General features: G+C 38.7%; 2 protein-coding genes across 3 annotated transcripts in view; both read left to right on the top strand.

Moving 5' to 3' along the window:
* The window catches only part of ran (RAN, member RAS oncogene family), an 81,030-nt gene that overhangs the window by 61,964 nt on the left and 4,090 nt on the right, over positions 1–14,976 (top strand). The window contains exon 1 of one of the 2 annotated variants that reach the window (XM_077235830.1): positions 14,462–14,598. The exons of the other annotated variant lie outside the window; for it this stretch is intronic. The gene's annotated coding sequence lies outside the window, so the exon portion shown is untranslated. Of the gene's footprint in view, positions 1–14,461; positions 14,599–14,976 lie in introns of those variants that run through there. 2 annotated transcript variants of the gene reach the window in all.
* On the top strand, positions 1,240–12,627 carry ndufs8b (NADH:ubiquinone oxidoreductase core subunit S8b). Its single transcript, XM_077235787.1, has 5 exons — positions 1,240–1,250; positions 5,901–5,990; positions 7,008–7,180; positions 7,263–7,391; positions 12,183–12,627. Exons 2-5 carry the CDS (start codon positions 5,933–5,935, stop codon positions 12,312–12,314), a joined length of 492 nt encoding a protein of 163 aa, XP_077091902.1. The 5' UTR covers positions 1,240–1,250; positions 5,901–5,932; the 3' UTR covers positions 12,315–12,627.

The following is a 14,976-nucleotide window of genomic DNA, read 5'->3' as shown; positions in this document are numbered from 1 at the left end:
AAGAAGAAATGTTTCATACAAAACTTAAACCCCCTTATAGATAACAATTTCACAACTCACCAGGTGTTAAGGCAAACTGGGCCAAGGTGCAGTCACGTCACATTAGTGACATTTTGGAGAAATTTCACAGGCAAAAGGTTGTTTATTGTCAGTAGTGTAGCGATGTATGAAGCACAGCTCACACAGAAGTCACTTTCAAATCAACCAGTTTTTTTTATGTTGGTCAACGCTGCAAATTCATGTGACCAACTTGTTGCAAAATCTGCACCCTCACGCAAAATTCCAAATTGTGGAGATACCTATTGAAATAAATGGATTTCACCAGTGAAAATTTGTTGAAAAAGAGTAAAGGTGACCGTACCTTTGTTTGGATTAGAGTCAATTTCCAAAAGTTGCTAAAAGTTGCCAAATAAATTTTAAAAATTGCTAAATTTGTTGCTAGTTGTTTTTGAAAAAAAAAAAAACAGTTGCTAGGGTAGTCTAAAAAGTTGCTAACTCTATCAACAAACTTGCTAAGTTGGCAACACTGGAAACAGCATCTAGAACCAGAGCAAATGTAGGGCAGGACTTGATTTTGTCCATGGGGAATTGATTGGATGGTTTGTGGTTTGCTATTGGTAGATCTGATATGAGTGACAGGTTGTCCCGCCCTCACGCCATCACCACATCATCAAAAAAAGAATAGAGATGTCACTACAAAAGGGAGGGATTACGAGGGCACAAAGGCCTAAATAGATAAATAAAAATTATGTGCCGGGATAAATACTTTATAATAATCACTGTAATATTCCATAAAAAACAAGTAGCCTATCGTTATTGTCCATTTTGATTTCATGGTGACTTTAAGTTTCATTTAATTGTTATCATTTGTTTTTATATATTTCTGTAGGTTATTTCTTTTTAATATTTTTATTTTCAATGTATGCTGCTTGGATTAATTGCAGCTGTGTTTAACATTATAATGCCTGTTTGTTATTTGAAGAGGTTTTTAAAAAAGCTGTATTGACCAATCAGAAGCCTAATGACTGTAAAGCAATAACATTAACCACAAAAAAGGTGGAATAAATACAATACAATAACATTTAAAATATAGGCATATATTTCACCTGTTCCATTCATATGCGGTATGACACTCCTATAAATCTCTATAAATCTCTCTCTCGTCTGTCACGCTGCAGGTAAAGGAACACCACGTGACCGACCGGCTCTTCTTGACTGAAAGCGCTAGATCCTCTGACGGAAGCATATCGGTGAGTTTAGCACGCAACAGCTATAAATATAGGACTATCAGTGGCGGTTCTAGAGGGGGGGCCACCCGTGCCCCTGTGACAACAAGCTTGGCCCCCCTTGTGGCCCCCCTAAATGTGGAGTGTGAAATAATTTTTACAAAACTGTTTTTTTGCTATCGTTGTTATCGTTGTATGCATATTAATTTTTTTATTATTCTATCTTTGTGGATTTGCTTGTTCACGTGACAATTCGCATCACATTCGCGGGAATCGCGGCAGAATAACGTCTGTCTCTTGCACGCGAGAGAGGAGAGAAGGAGAAAGCTGGTCAGTTGCAAGTTCATTCTTTATGTGCGTATCGGGTGTGCGATATGCATTGTCTATTATGATATTGTAATCAATGTTTTAACTGTATACGAGGCACTGTGAGCTGACATCGCGTTTATCTCTCGTCCTTTCACTGCTGTGTGCGGTTCATAGGCTATGTCCCCAAATTAGTTTATGTCTTATATTTATATCATATTATGCTCTTATATTAGAATATCAGATCAGCAAGAGTGCCGTTTTCCCGTGCACAATTGCAAATGTGATATTGATGTTTTACAACAGTTAAATTAACAATAAGTGAACATTGGGAGTTAGTTTTTAGACACAATATTGTCAATATTGTTTGTTTTCCCTTTATTTCGCCGACTAGAATTTCAAAATGAAACCGTAGCAGAGTCTCAATGCAACAGACAGCGATGATTTATTGACTGAAATCCGCGTTTTGAAGGAATCACTTGCTCCTTTCCCGAATGAATCAGCCGTTTGAACGAATCGGTTGAATGAATGAATCCCTCAACTCACTTATGAAGACCGTGACTTGTCGCCGCCTACTGGCGGTTTTAGTTTCATATTTAAAGTACCCTTTAATTAGAACATTACAATTAGAAATCATTTCATATTTAAATATTGATTTAAAAAAAATCTCATAGCTTTATTTATGCAATTATAAATGGAGTGTAAATAAATTAATGCCGCTTCTGTGTCACCTCTGCACTGCAAAGATGGATATTGATTAAATTATTTCATTTGACTGGTAACAGTGGTACTGTATAATTAAGTATTATTGTATAAATAAGTATAATTACTGTATAATTTGAATGTTAGTATTTGACATAAAAGGTAATTCATAACTCTAAATAAGTTTAGAAAGAATGTCTATATATAGGTGAAAATGCCCCTGGAAATCAATTTAAGGTGGCAAATTAAATTAATAAAAAATGAATAAAAAAATTAATTTCGGTCCCTGCTGTTAACTGACCACTGCATAGAATATTAAAAAATATGAATATCTTTGTAAGTCTGCTGTCAACAACAGGCCTAAACCAGCCATGGCACCAGCACAAAAACACAATCAGTAAAATATCATCTAATTATCAACAAAACATTGAAAATATTGAGATATATTTTTGTCAATATTGCACACCCCTAATGTACGGTATGAATTTTGATTTCTTCAGGTCTTAAAAAGCCTTTAATTTGACTTTAAAAAGTGTGCAGGAACCCTGTAAATGGTTAGACATAGTTACCTAGCAAGTCAGTTATTTTCAGTAAATGAATTAATACGCTTCTTGGTCCCCATTGCTTTTGCTCTATAGTACTCACCAAAATGGAGAGAAAGAAGGACATCATGTCAATTACAGTTACTGTGACTAATACTGAATATGTAATGCAAATGTAAAAATATAATGGAAATGCAAATGCATTGTTGAATGATTATAAACATGGTATTTTGCCTGTTAATGCCTGCAGTGCAGAAAATTATATGACAACAATAAGGTCTAAATGTAACTGGCCCCTCTAACAGTACAACTGGCCCCAGCTTGGCCCCCCCAGTTGAAATGGTCTAGAACCGCCACTGAGGCCTATATTACCGAATATTTTAGGTAATCAATGGAGTTACATTGTTTCTTGCAGTTTAACGCTAGACGACCACAGACAGTCTGCGGGACACTATATAGCCTAGGTTTAAATGTGTAAACTACTGTATATTGTATAAATAAATACATAGGTTAAATAAAAACAATAACTAAAAAAACGTATAACAAATATAAAATTGCTTGCTTTTTATTTAGACAGCTTGCTGTCTAAATATCATCATGATAAATTGAATTGAATAAAACACACAGATGACACAATGATTAGCCTACCTAAACTCAAGTGGATGTGTTTAAGAAAGGCATTTGTTAAACAATAATTTACTTGTATGAAAGAAGTTATTTTTCTAAGGTCTGACAGATTGAGAAAGGAGTTTAAAAGCAGGCTTATAACGCAAATCTGTTCATTTGGCATACGTGACCGTATGTTTCAATCTTACGGAGCCCCTAAAGGGACGTGGTGGTGAAAAAAAATTAGGATGGGAGAATTTAAAAAAAAAAAAAAATTTGCGTTCCCTCGCAAAACTTTTGCGTTCCCCCGAGAAACTTTGCGTTCCCTCGCAAAGATATTTGCGTTCCCACGCAAAAGTTTTGCGTTCCCACGCAAAACCTGTTGTGAGCTCGGACAGACACTTCCTGTTTAATGTTCCGCTGGCAGTGCTTCAGAGCTCCGTACGTTACTGGAGCGTTTCATAGTGTTTGAACTTGGACTCAAATATAAAGAAATGCGGTCCGTGCTTAACTCAAGGAACTTCCCGGATCAATATTCTTGAGCTAAGCGTTATTAAAACACAAACGACACCTATTTACAATCACTGTAACCTAGACAACGAGCTACAACCCAATTTTCCTCAAAACGAGCTTTATAATATAGGCTAAATGGATCTTTATGTGCAGGCGGCTGAGAGACAAGTCAAGGGACCATCTGCAAAGTGCAATATAACCCAACAAACGACTACAGCATCAACTCATATTCAAAAATACAAAAATAGTCATTAACTTCAATGTTACAAACTGTAGTGCCACCCAATTCAGCTTACGCAAGGTCTCTTGCTCGCTTACCTCTGCCGTGCGCGCGGTTTGGAGCACAATATCTTTACTCTAGATTACGGGATATTTAACTAATTTGCGGTATAACTAGTCGATCGCGAGTGGCTCAACAGGTAGATATATAGATAAACTCATCTTTCAGGCATTTTACCTACCGGGTTGACACTTAAGCGTGAGAAATCGGGGGTGTGGCGTGAGAGCGTGAGAATTGGGTCAATTGCGTGTGTCTCACGCTCAATGCGTGAGAGTTGGCAGCCCTGGGTAGGGCCTACTGTGCGCAGCTAGTTATACCTTATGCATTATATTTGCTTACTGAATTTCGATGGCATTACACATAACAGTGTGAAGTTATTGATTTTATTTCATAAAAAATCATAACAACTATGCTTTTTTAAAATCAAACTAAGTATTGTAGTATAACCAGCAGGAGAGTCGTGATGTGTGAACTGAATTTGGCCACAATGTCATAGTGAAGCTATAGAATATGTTTAATAATATAAAATGTGAAGATGGGTTTGGGATTTGAACTTTGCAGACGGCCCCTTATTTGGACTTGTCTCTCAATCGGCTGTTTAGAGATAAATTTATATTATGAGGAGAGTTAGCTCGTTGTCTAGGTTCCTGTGATTGTAAATAGGTGTCGTTTGTGTTTTAACAACGTTTAGCTCAAGAATATTGATCCGGGAATTTCGAATAGCCTATTTGAATATTGCCAGCATTTCTTTATATTTGAGTCCAAGTTCAAACACTATGAAACGCTCCAGTAACGTACGGAGCTCTGAAGCACTACCAGCGGAACATTAAACAGGAAGTGGTTGTCCGAGCTCACAACAGGGTTTGCGTGGGAACGCAAATATCTTTGCGAGGGAACGCAAAACTTTTGCGTGGGAACGCAAATAACTTCGCGAGGGAACGCAAATAACTTTGCGAGGGAACGCAAAGTTTCTCGGGGGAACGCAAAGTTTCTCGGGGAACGCAAAAGTTTTGCGAGGGAACGCAAAAGATTTAAAAAAAAAAAATTCTCCGATCCTAAATTTTTTTCCACCACCACGTCCCTTTAGGGGCTCCGTAGAAACGCTCCATTAAAGTACGGAGCTTTGAAGCACTACAAGCGGAACATTAAACAGGAAGTGTCTGTCCGAGCTCACAACAGGGTTTATATCTTTGCGAGGGAACGCAAAACTTTTGCGTGGGAACGCAAATAACTTTTGCGAGATTTTAAAAAGATTTAAAAAAAAAAAATTCTCCCATCCTAAATTTTTTTCCACCACCACGTCCCTTTAGGGGCTCCGTACAATCTCAATATAAGGGGTTGAAGCCTATTTGCATTTTGCACCACTGTCATAATTGCCTAAATCATGGGCATAAATGTTTATGTCTCTTTGGCTGATTAGGATGAAGATGGCGCATAATATATTCCTAATGCCGCACAAGTGAGTTTATTTGATATGATGTAGCAGTCAGAAAATGATCATTTGACCTTGAATTGTGAGATTTTGCAATAGTGGAATAGTTTGATTCTCCTACTGAAGCAAAATTATGTTTAATTTCATTAAGGCACTTTCGCAGTCAGGCTTGGACCTGTCTGTCCCTTCAGCCTAACCGTCTACAGGGGAGGCTATAGTGAAATCATACACACATACATTTCCACACCCTAAACACACAATGTCCTACAATGCCTCTCTCTGTCTCTCTGTAGAATATGTGAATGCTGAAGAGTTACCTGCCGACATGAAGTCCATCACAGACCGTGCAGCACAAACACTGCTGTGGACCGAACTTTTCAGGGGTCTGTGTATAATGCTTGTTTAAAAAAGTAATGTAGTGTGTAATATAGCTGTTTGTAAATGTAAAATGTCTGCCAAATTTCAAAGATAAAAGTGTTATTGTCTCTTAAAAGAAAGAACCTTAACTGCTGAAACGAGCCATCAGTAATTCCAGTCTCACTAAGTTTTACACACCTATGTAACAATGTAACAAATTTGCATAATGCCAGCCTATGGTCTTCATTGGCTCCCTGCAAACAACGTCTTCATTGACCCTCAAACACTGTAGTTGTAGCTGAGGCCTGGAAGAGTTTGGTTAGTTTTGTTGACATTTCGAGAAGATGCTGTTTTCTGTGCTGCAAAAGTAGATCAACTTTGCATGGACTTCGAAAATGATGAGGACTCAAACTGATACAGTAAAACCGACGCCATCATTACTGTTTTTATCACTGTGTATAAAGTGCTGAGGAAGATCCAGAGCTGAAATTCAGATATGGTAATAGTCATTTTGTTTCCGACATGCGCTGTAAACAATAGACCAATCACAACAGACTGGGCCATCTGACCAATCAGAGCAGAGTAGGCCAATCACAACATACTGGGCCATCTGACCAATCAGAGCAGAGTAGACCAATCACAACAGACTGGGCCATCTGACCAATCAGAGCAGAGTAGACCAATCACAACAGACTGGGCCATCTGACCAATCAGATCAGAGTAGACTCTCGAAAAGTTGGGTTTGGAGAGACTGAATCCCTTACCAAACCGTTTTAGAAACTGTGAAAAAAGAGCTGATGCTACAATATTATGAGAAAATTAAAGTGTTTATTGCAAACCTATTATAGGAGACCTCCAAAACAAAATTAAGAACCTTTAAAATTGCATTATAGGGGCACTTTAACTTTTTTTCTTCCTGTATATGGTACTTTTTTTGCATGTGGACTTGCACGCTGAGATTTTGCACTGCAGTATATAAAGTTGTGTTGTTCAAATACATAATAATAATAAAATGATTCATATTTTCTGTGTCTGTATGGCAGGATTGGGCATGACCATGAGTTATTTGTTTAGAGAACCAGCTACTATCAATTACCCATTTGAGAAAGGCCCTCTCTCTCCCCGCTTCCTTGGCGAGCATGCGCTGCGCAGGTATCCAAGCGGAGAGGAGCGCTGCATCACGTGCAAACTGTGTGAGGCTGTCTGTCCTGCTCAGGTATACACACGCACACATGCATGTTCCTCATCTGTGATTACCTGTACCGTCTGTGTGTTAGCAGTGCTTTTTTCTCCTGTAGGCCATCACAATAGAGGCAGAGACCCGTGCAGATGGCCGCCGAAGAACAACTCGCTATGACATTGACATGACCAAATGCATCTACTGTGGATTCTGCCAGGAAGCCTGTCCTGTGAACGCAATCGTAGAGGTACAAACATATATATTACATCAGATGCAAGCAGCACAACTCAACCCGACAAACGCAAACAGAACCCATTATAACCATTATAATAACCAGTGATCTTCACTGGATGCGGCACGACAAATTCCTGACGGTAAACTGATGCTCTGTTTTATTCCTGACTTACTCCAAGCGCTCGCGCTACTTCGGACATGAAGGACAAATTGACTTGCAACGGTCGCTTTGTCTCGTCCGTGATAGACACAATAGGGACTTTAAAGGGATAGTCCATCCAAAAATGTAAATTCTGTCAGTATTTACTCACCCTCAGGTTGTTCCAACCTCGTAAGACCTTCGTTCATCTTCGGAACACGAATTAAGATATTTTTGATGAAATCTGAGAGCTGGATCACTCCTCCATAGGCTTCTAAGGGATTGAAACTTGCCACCCCCGAAAAGTTATTAAAGACATCGTTAAAATAGTCCAAGTGACTACAGTGGCTCAATCTTAAGTTTTTCAAGCGACGAGACTTTATTTCTACTATTAATTTCCTTCTCTGTGGGCCTCGAGTCAGTTCACTAGTGTAATAGCGCAGTTCTTCTGTTGATATATGTCACACGCATCACCCACATGACCAGCGTCGGCCAATAGTGAGCCTACGTGTGACGTAGCTCTACGCTATTACACTACGTTACCTGACTAGAGCAGGGGTTCCCAAAGTAGGGGTCGCGACCCCCGGGGGGTTGTGAGACAGCGAGGGTGGGTCTCGAGATGATTTCCAGAAGTGTAATTGACAGAATTACTAAAAAATATTTTGCTACCTAAAAGTTTAAGATTTTTAATAAAACTCAAGAGATGGTGGATGTGAGGAATTTCGTGATTTATGAGTGACGTTAGTCTAGTAGAATTTTCTAAAAAATATTTTGCTTCCTAAAGGTTAAAGATTTTTTGTGTCACGCATGCATGCAAGGCCGGCGCTATGGGCGGGCCTTAGGGGGCCGGGCCCGCCTAGAGAGCTCCTGTGCCCCCCCTCTCCATCCAATTTGCATTTAATAAATTATTTTAATAATAATAATAATAATTTACGTGCAGTATTTATATATTTATTGATGTGTATTTAAGTGCAATGTTTGACTCATAGGCTAATCTTATAAAAAAAAAACTCCCGGAAGTTTGACTGATTGTTTACAAAAAAGGGGTTTCCCGCTGAGCCGCTCTGACCGCAGCATCTCGGTAAAGTTATAGCGACGCAACGTGCTCGGTTTTGCCTATTCAGAAACGAATGGAAAGAGAAACTCATGAGATTCCAATCCCAAAAACGTCGACTTCAGCTGTATTAAGAACGTGAGTAGGCCAGTTGGTTTTATTACTCTTCGTAAGTTGCACCAGACGTGGTGTAAATTATGCATTTGACACTGATATGCAATATGTGTGTGAGTGTGTCGTAGTTGATTATGCATGGTTGATTTAATACTTAACTTGAGATTTGTGACTATTTGGCTGTTATTATAGGAAGTTGGCTTATAGCATGCTGTGTTCACGGAACAATGCAGACAAGGTTCATTAGTTAACATTAGTTAATGACTAACATGAACTAACTACGAGCGATACATTTGTTACTGTATTTGTTAATGTTAGTTAATAAAAATACAGCTGTTCATTGTTTGTTCATGTTAGTTCACAGCCTATAGGCTCTAACTGTAACATGATATCTCATGATAGCCGAAATATGATTGGGCAATAGGCTAATTATAGTTAGGATATTGAAATCGCTGTGAAACTGTTGTAGCTAGTGTTGCCACCCGTCCCGGTTTTTCCGGGATTGTTCTTCTTTTTAACAACCTGTCCCGGGAAATTTATAAACTCTCCCTGATATACAAAAGGCTCATAAGAATTATGATATGCAAAAGGCTCAAAAAAATGTCAAAAGGCTATGTGAATATGTCCCGGTTTTCGAAAGGCTACGAAGAATATGTCCCGGTTTTCGAAAGTCTACGTGAATATACGTTCAAACAGCGCGCACGGCAGAGAGGTAGAGAGCGCGAGACCTTGCGTGCATGAAGCGCATGTAAGCACCCCCCCCCCCCCCCCCACAATTTATTTGTTTGTCATAATTAGGCCCCCCCCAAGAATATTAAATGCCCGTCCATTGATTTGTTTCTGCCGCCGGCTCTGCATGCATGCATATCTATTTCCCTCATATTAAATATAAAACGCATATGGACGGATATTTTTCCAATATCCGGACTCTTTTATTAACGGTGTAGGCCTATATAAACAGACGTTTCAATATATTTGTATGAAATGCATTTTCTGAGAATTTATATTTCAAGTTTTTACTGCAAATGTCAAAATGCGCGCTCTTTGGTCCATCAGTGCTTGAGTCACCATATATCGGAAAACATTTGGAATGGGTCAGACATAATTCTGACCACTTATTAAGTTTTGTTTTCAGTAAATTTCGTTTTGTATAAATTGTATCTTCATTTTAATCAATGTTTTCATCAACAAATTGACTGGATTAATAAATACAAAGCAAATATGGTAGACAATATAATTAGGACACGGAGGCGCCGGCGTGTGAACTGGAGCGCGTCTCATAAATGAACCGAAAACTCACAGAAAACACTAGTTTATTAATAAACAATTCAAATGTTTAATGCACAATCCTTACTTAGGCCGGTTCTTTGTGGCAAGCTGTATGCGTGCGTTGAGATGCGGAATAGGCAATATGAAAATGCTGTCATTATAAAAGGTTTCCAGTGTCAATGTATTGCTTGTTTTTCTGTTTACATTTCATGTTGTGACACTTCTCTTCTCTCGAACATAATGCTGGTACGTCAGAGCGACCAAAGCGTCAACAAGCTTTAACAGGCGTCAACAAGCTTCAATAAGCTTCCCCGTACTTTTTGACAAGCGTCCTCGACAGGGCGGCCAGAGCTTCTTTGCCGCTCAAGTCGGCGGCGGTGTGAACGTACAGTTATGCTTCTTGCGCAGACTTTTGGGACTCACACACACTGGGACAGTTTTGAACTGGTGTCAAGGCGCATTGAATGAAATGCACAAATGGTAATTAAATAGAACCCCTAGGTGAAATGAACGAGGGAGAGGATTATTATTACCTCTTCCATAAACATCTGTCACGGTAGACGTTTCTCTGTTTCCTTCTAGTCTCGTGTTTATGTTGTTGTATGAATGCACGTGTGTGAGGGGTGTGTCTGTATGACATCACTTGATCCGCTCCAGCTGCTCATCATCACATCACCAGCTGCAGTTGATCATCACCACACTATTTATACTCACCGTTGTTCTCTCATCCTTGTCAGATCGTTGTTTCATGTGGTTCGTGTTGGTGTTCCGGTGTCCAGTTCCTGCCTTGTGTTCCTGTTTCTTCGTCTGGATTCGAGTTTCTACGTTTGTCTCACCATCGTCTCTTCATCGCACCACTTCACGGATCCTGACCATCTTGTCCCTGCGTCACCGTTATCATCTGTTAGCACTGCCGATTCTGTGATTCTCTAATAAACTTTTTACTTGCAATTGCTTCCTGTCATTCGTCCTAGCGCGTGACAACATCAGTGTGTATTTTACAAACTCTAAATGTAGCCTATTGTTTTTTTAGTACTTATGTAAATTTAGGGGGCGGCCGCCCCATCTGTTCCAGCGTCTATGCACCCATCTCATTAGGTGATGTTAATATTTAATATAAAATAATATAATGGTTGTTTTGACTGTTGTGTTACTTCGTGTTGAAAGTATGCCTATTAGTGCGTGTGCACAGTTTAACGCAATGTTTGTATACTTTAACCACCTCCGAGGATATAGGGGTCGCGAATCACTCGCACCTTTATTTTGGGGGTCGTGGGCTGAAAAGTTTGGGAACCCCTGGACTAGAGGCCCACAGAGAAGGAAATGAATAGTTGAAATAAAGTCGTTATTTTTGTTTGCGAACAAAAAGTATTCTCGTCGCTTGATAAAAATAAGATTGAGCCACTGTAGTCACTTGGACTATTTTAACGATGTCTTTAATAATTTTTGGGGCTGGCAAGTGTCAGTCCCTTAGAAGCCTATGGAGGAATGATCCAGCTCTCAGATTTAATCAAAAATATCTTAATTCGTGTTCCGAAGATGAACGAAGGTCTTACGAGGTTGGAACAACATGAGGGTGAGTAAATACTGACAAAATTTTCATTTTTGGATGAACTATCCCTTTAAGCAACAGATGCTGGTGGAACGGCAGCGGCAGCCGGAAGTAAACGGTTTACTGCCGTAGTTAAAGAACGCAACAATCACTAAGCAACAGTGAAGAGTATAATTTAATCATTTGACAAAATACAAATAAAGAAAGTGATTTTAAAAACCAGGAGAGGTTTTCTTTGGGCATTTAATGATATATGTACATAAACAATTACAATGCCACATACCATAAAAAATAACATTAACTTTCTTAATGTTTCAAGTAGTAGCGACTACGGCAAATCAGCTGTTCTCCCGTAGTAGACGGTTACAGTAGAACATCGTGAAGTAGCAGTTAAAGTCGCGCATGCGCAATAGAACGCCAGAATGCCGTTGCCGTTCCACCAGAGGCTGTTGCTTAAAGTCCCTAATGTTGCTCAGACAGCAATATAGTGCCGGCCCAGATCCGGGCCACATCTGGTACATGTGGATTCAACGCATACCAAATGTGGGCCGGATCTGGGCCGACACTATGTTGCTGTCTGGGATACACTGAAATGCTTAATTGATCACTGAGGGTTATTTAGGCCAAAACAGTTTTATATACGGATACAAACATTTTGCCTTTCTTTTTGTGCCAGGGCCCTTATTTTGAGTGTGCGACTGAGACTCATGAAGAACTGCTGTATAATAAAGAGAAGCTGCTGAATAATGGAGACCGATGGGAGGCTGAGATTGCTGCTAACATTCAGGCAGATTACCTGTACAGATGAACGTATAACACCCTGCTAACAGAAACACACGCAGTAGACGACATCAGTTCATTAGCATCATCTACTGAAACTAAAAATGACACTTTGTATAGAACCACAAAAAGTATTAATATATTTGCTTTCTAAATGCACAAAACATAATGCACAATGAATGTTCATCTATCTGTTCATTTTAAAGCAGTGCATTTAAACATGATAAGTTGTTCTCTGGGGCAGATATTACGCACAGTTGTATCTGAATGTCAGGAAATTCACATATTTGTTTATTCTCTGATTAAGTGATTTAATTATATAAATAAAATATAAAACAAAATATGGTGTATTTCTTTTAATATTGTAACCATTTACCACATTTGCATTATAAATATTATTGCTGTTAGCTATTTATATTTTATATATAAAGTGTATTTTTTTTTATTATTATGTATTATTGTTACTTATATATTATTATACTATATTATCTATAGTATAATATAATATAAAAGCCAAAATCGATCAGTGTATTCAAATTTACTAGGTAAGACTTGCAGGGCAGTCTGGTTGAGGAACGAGGACTCACAGAGAAGACAAAGGACGTTTCAGGATATGAACATTTGAACTCGAGTTCTCTCTTGTGAAATTATCATAACCATTCGAGATGCAAGTCTCACCTCAGTACCTAATCTACATCTCTTTGCCTTCACCCCAGTAAGTCTGGGACGGTGAATAATGCAAATTCACACTGTGAACCTTATGTTTACATTTGAAAAGAGGTTTCTGCCTTGGTCTGGGTATTTAGGGATATGCTGAAGAGGGTTCAGGGCACGATTTATAGCTCAAATCAGCCCGTGATTTTTTTAATTACAAAAAAAACAAAAACATGATGCTGAGTTTCTTGAGCACCGCGACAGATTAGAAACGGACCAAATCGATCAGTGTATTTAAATTTACTAGGTTATCATCAGGTTCACATATTAAGCATGTTTGTATCTAAATGTTTATAGGACATTCATTTGTTTATTATCTGATAAATTGATTGAAATTATATAAATAAAATAAAATATGGTGTATTTTTTAACATAATGCTACTAATTGAAGTATTTACCACATTCCGATTACAAATATTATTATCGTCAGCTATTTTTACTTTAATAGCAATAGTAACACTATAATATTCAACTTAGATTGTTGTATAAACTGTACCTATATATATATATATATATATATATATATATATATACACACACACACAGTATATTTATTCTGGTCTTTAACCTACATTTTAGTTCATGTCACACATTGAATATTTCGTAAAATATCTTATTGTACATATAGCCTACCTAACTTTTATATTTTATCAAGTTTGTCTTTTTCAATAACTAAATCCAATGATACAGTTCACCATATGTCTTTGTATCTTCTGTACAATTCCCTCTAGAGATGTGTTGTATAATAGGCACACAATTTACAATTGTGTGTCATGTATGTTTACCCGGTAACTAAAGTATTTCATTAAATCAGCCACCATATGTGTGTCATATGATCTGTTTTAAAGTCTCATGAAATCTATGGAATATTGCAGTATTTATTATAAATGATTTATCGTGCAATTTTTTTTTTAATATGTCCTCTTAATCATAATCCTCCCCACCTCCTTGCAGCATATCTTGGCTGCATCCGAAATATACTTCCCTACTATATAGTAGCCTAGCCTAGGCGAAAAACAGTATGTGACAAAAGAAAGTATGTCCGACTTCACAGAACTCATAAAAGAGTAGGTTCTGAAGTGTGCATGTTATGGACACTTAACTATCCCATGAGGACACGGGAGAGGATTTGTCAATTGCAGTGAACCGATGTAACGGATGCTGGTAGGTCACATGATAATAACAACATGACGGATAGGTCTATGTCCCTATTATATTCATAGGCTACTACACGCACTGTGAAGTAATGACTTATTCAAAATAAGTACCTACTCAAGAGAGTATAAGAGCATCTTATTTTATGTTCTCTGATTACATGTTTACTGCCGCGAGGGCGGGACAACCTGTCACTCACATCAGATCGACCAATAGCAAACCACAAACGTCCAATCAATAATTATAGTTGGATAAATGTCTCAACCTATAGTATCATATATCTCGTCTCAACAGTCCTATATTATCCTTCAGTTTCGCTAGGTGGCGCAGTTGTCCCGCGGCTGCAGAGGGTCACGTGGTAGGGGCGGAAGCGTTTATGTGAGCCACGCTGAATCCCGCGCGGGCGCAGCCATTTGCTCTCTTCCTCGATCACTTCAACACCGGTGAGTGCGGAACGACTCTGCTCGTCTCATCTCTAACTCATTTCAACGAGACGTTTTTGTTTTCGCCGAAAACAAAACACCCCAGAAAGCCTTTATACTTTTGCTAAGGTGGTCTAAAGTCGGTCAGACCGCGTTTATTCGCCGCTGGTGTGGAGTTGTGAGTGTTTCATCATGGCTCATCTGTGTCGTAGCGCCATCGTGAGTTGTTGGCAGCGCGCGATGCTGGCGAGCTACTGAAGTCGCGTGAACAACACTTGTTTCGTTTCACTCTCTTGTAAATTCAACCGATTGTCTTTAATTTTCACAATCTTTTATGCGCTATATTTTGATTTCCAAATTGATGGGCCTGTTTGAGGCCTTCAGGCTGCGACTGAAGTT

Source organism: Siphateles boraxobius, unplaced genomic scaffold, assembly GCF_051911475.1.
Source record: "Siphateles boraxobius isolate OS27281-9 unplaced genomic scaffold, OSU_SipBor_1 2, whole genome shotgun sequence".
Classification (NCBI taxonomy): Eukaryota; Metazoa; Chordata; class Actinopteri; order Cypriniformes; family Leuciscidae; genus Siphateles; species Siphateles boraxobius.
The sequence above is the reverse complement of the archived record's forward strand: the minus strand, read 5'-3'. Positions and strand labels throughout refer to the sequence as shown.

What these genes read in the sequence shown, in the direction of transcription:
- ndufs8b (XM_077235787.1), top strand. Translation starts at nt 5,933, where the DNA reads ATGAAGTCCATCACAGACCGTGCAGCACAAACACTGCTGTGGACCGAA. An exon ending in AGGCTGTCTGTCCTGCTCAG is followed by an intron (nt 7,181 to 7,262) that starts GTATACACACGC and finishes TTTCTCCTGTAG; the next exon opens with GCCATCACAATAGAGGCAGA. An exon ending in CTGTGAACGCAATCGTAGAG is followed by an intron (nt 7,392 to 12,182) that starts GTACAAACATAT and finishes TTTTTGTGCCAG; the next exon opens with GGCCCTTATTTTGAGTGTGC.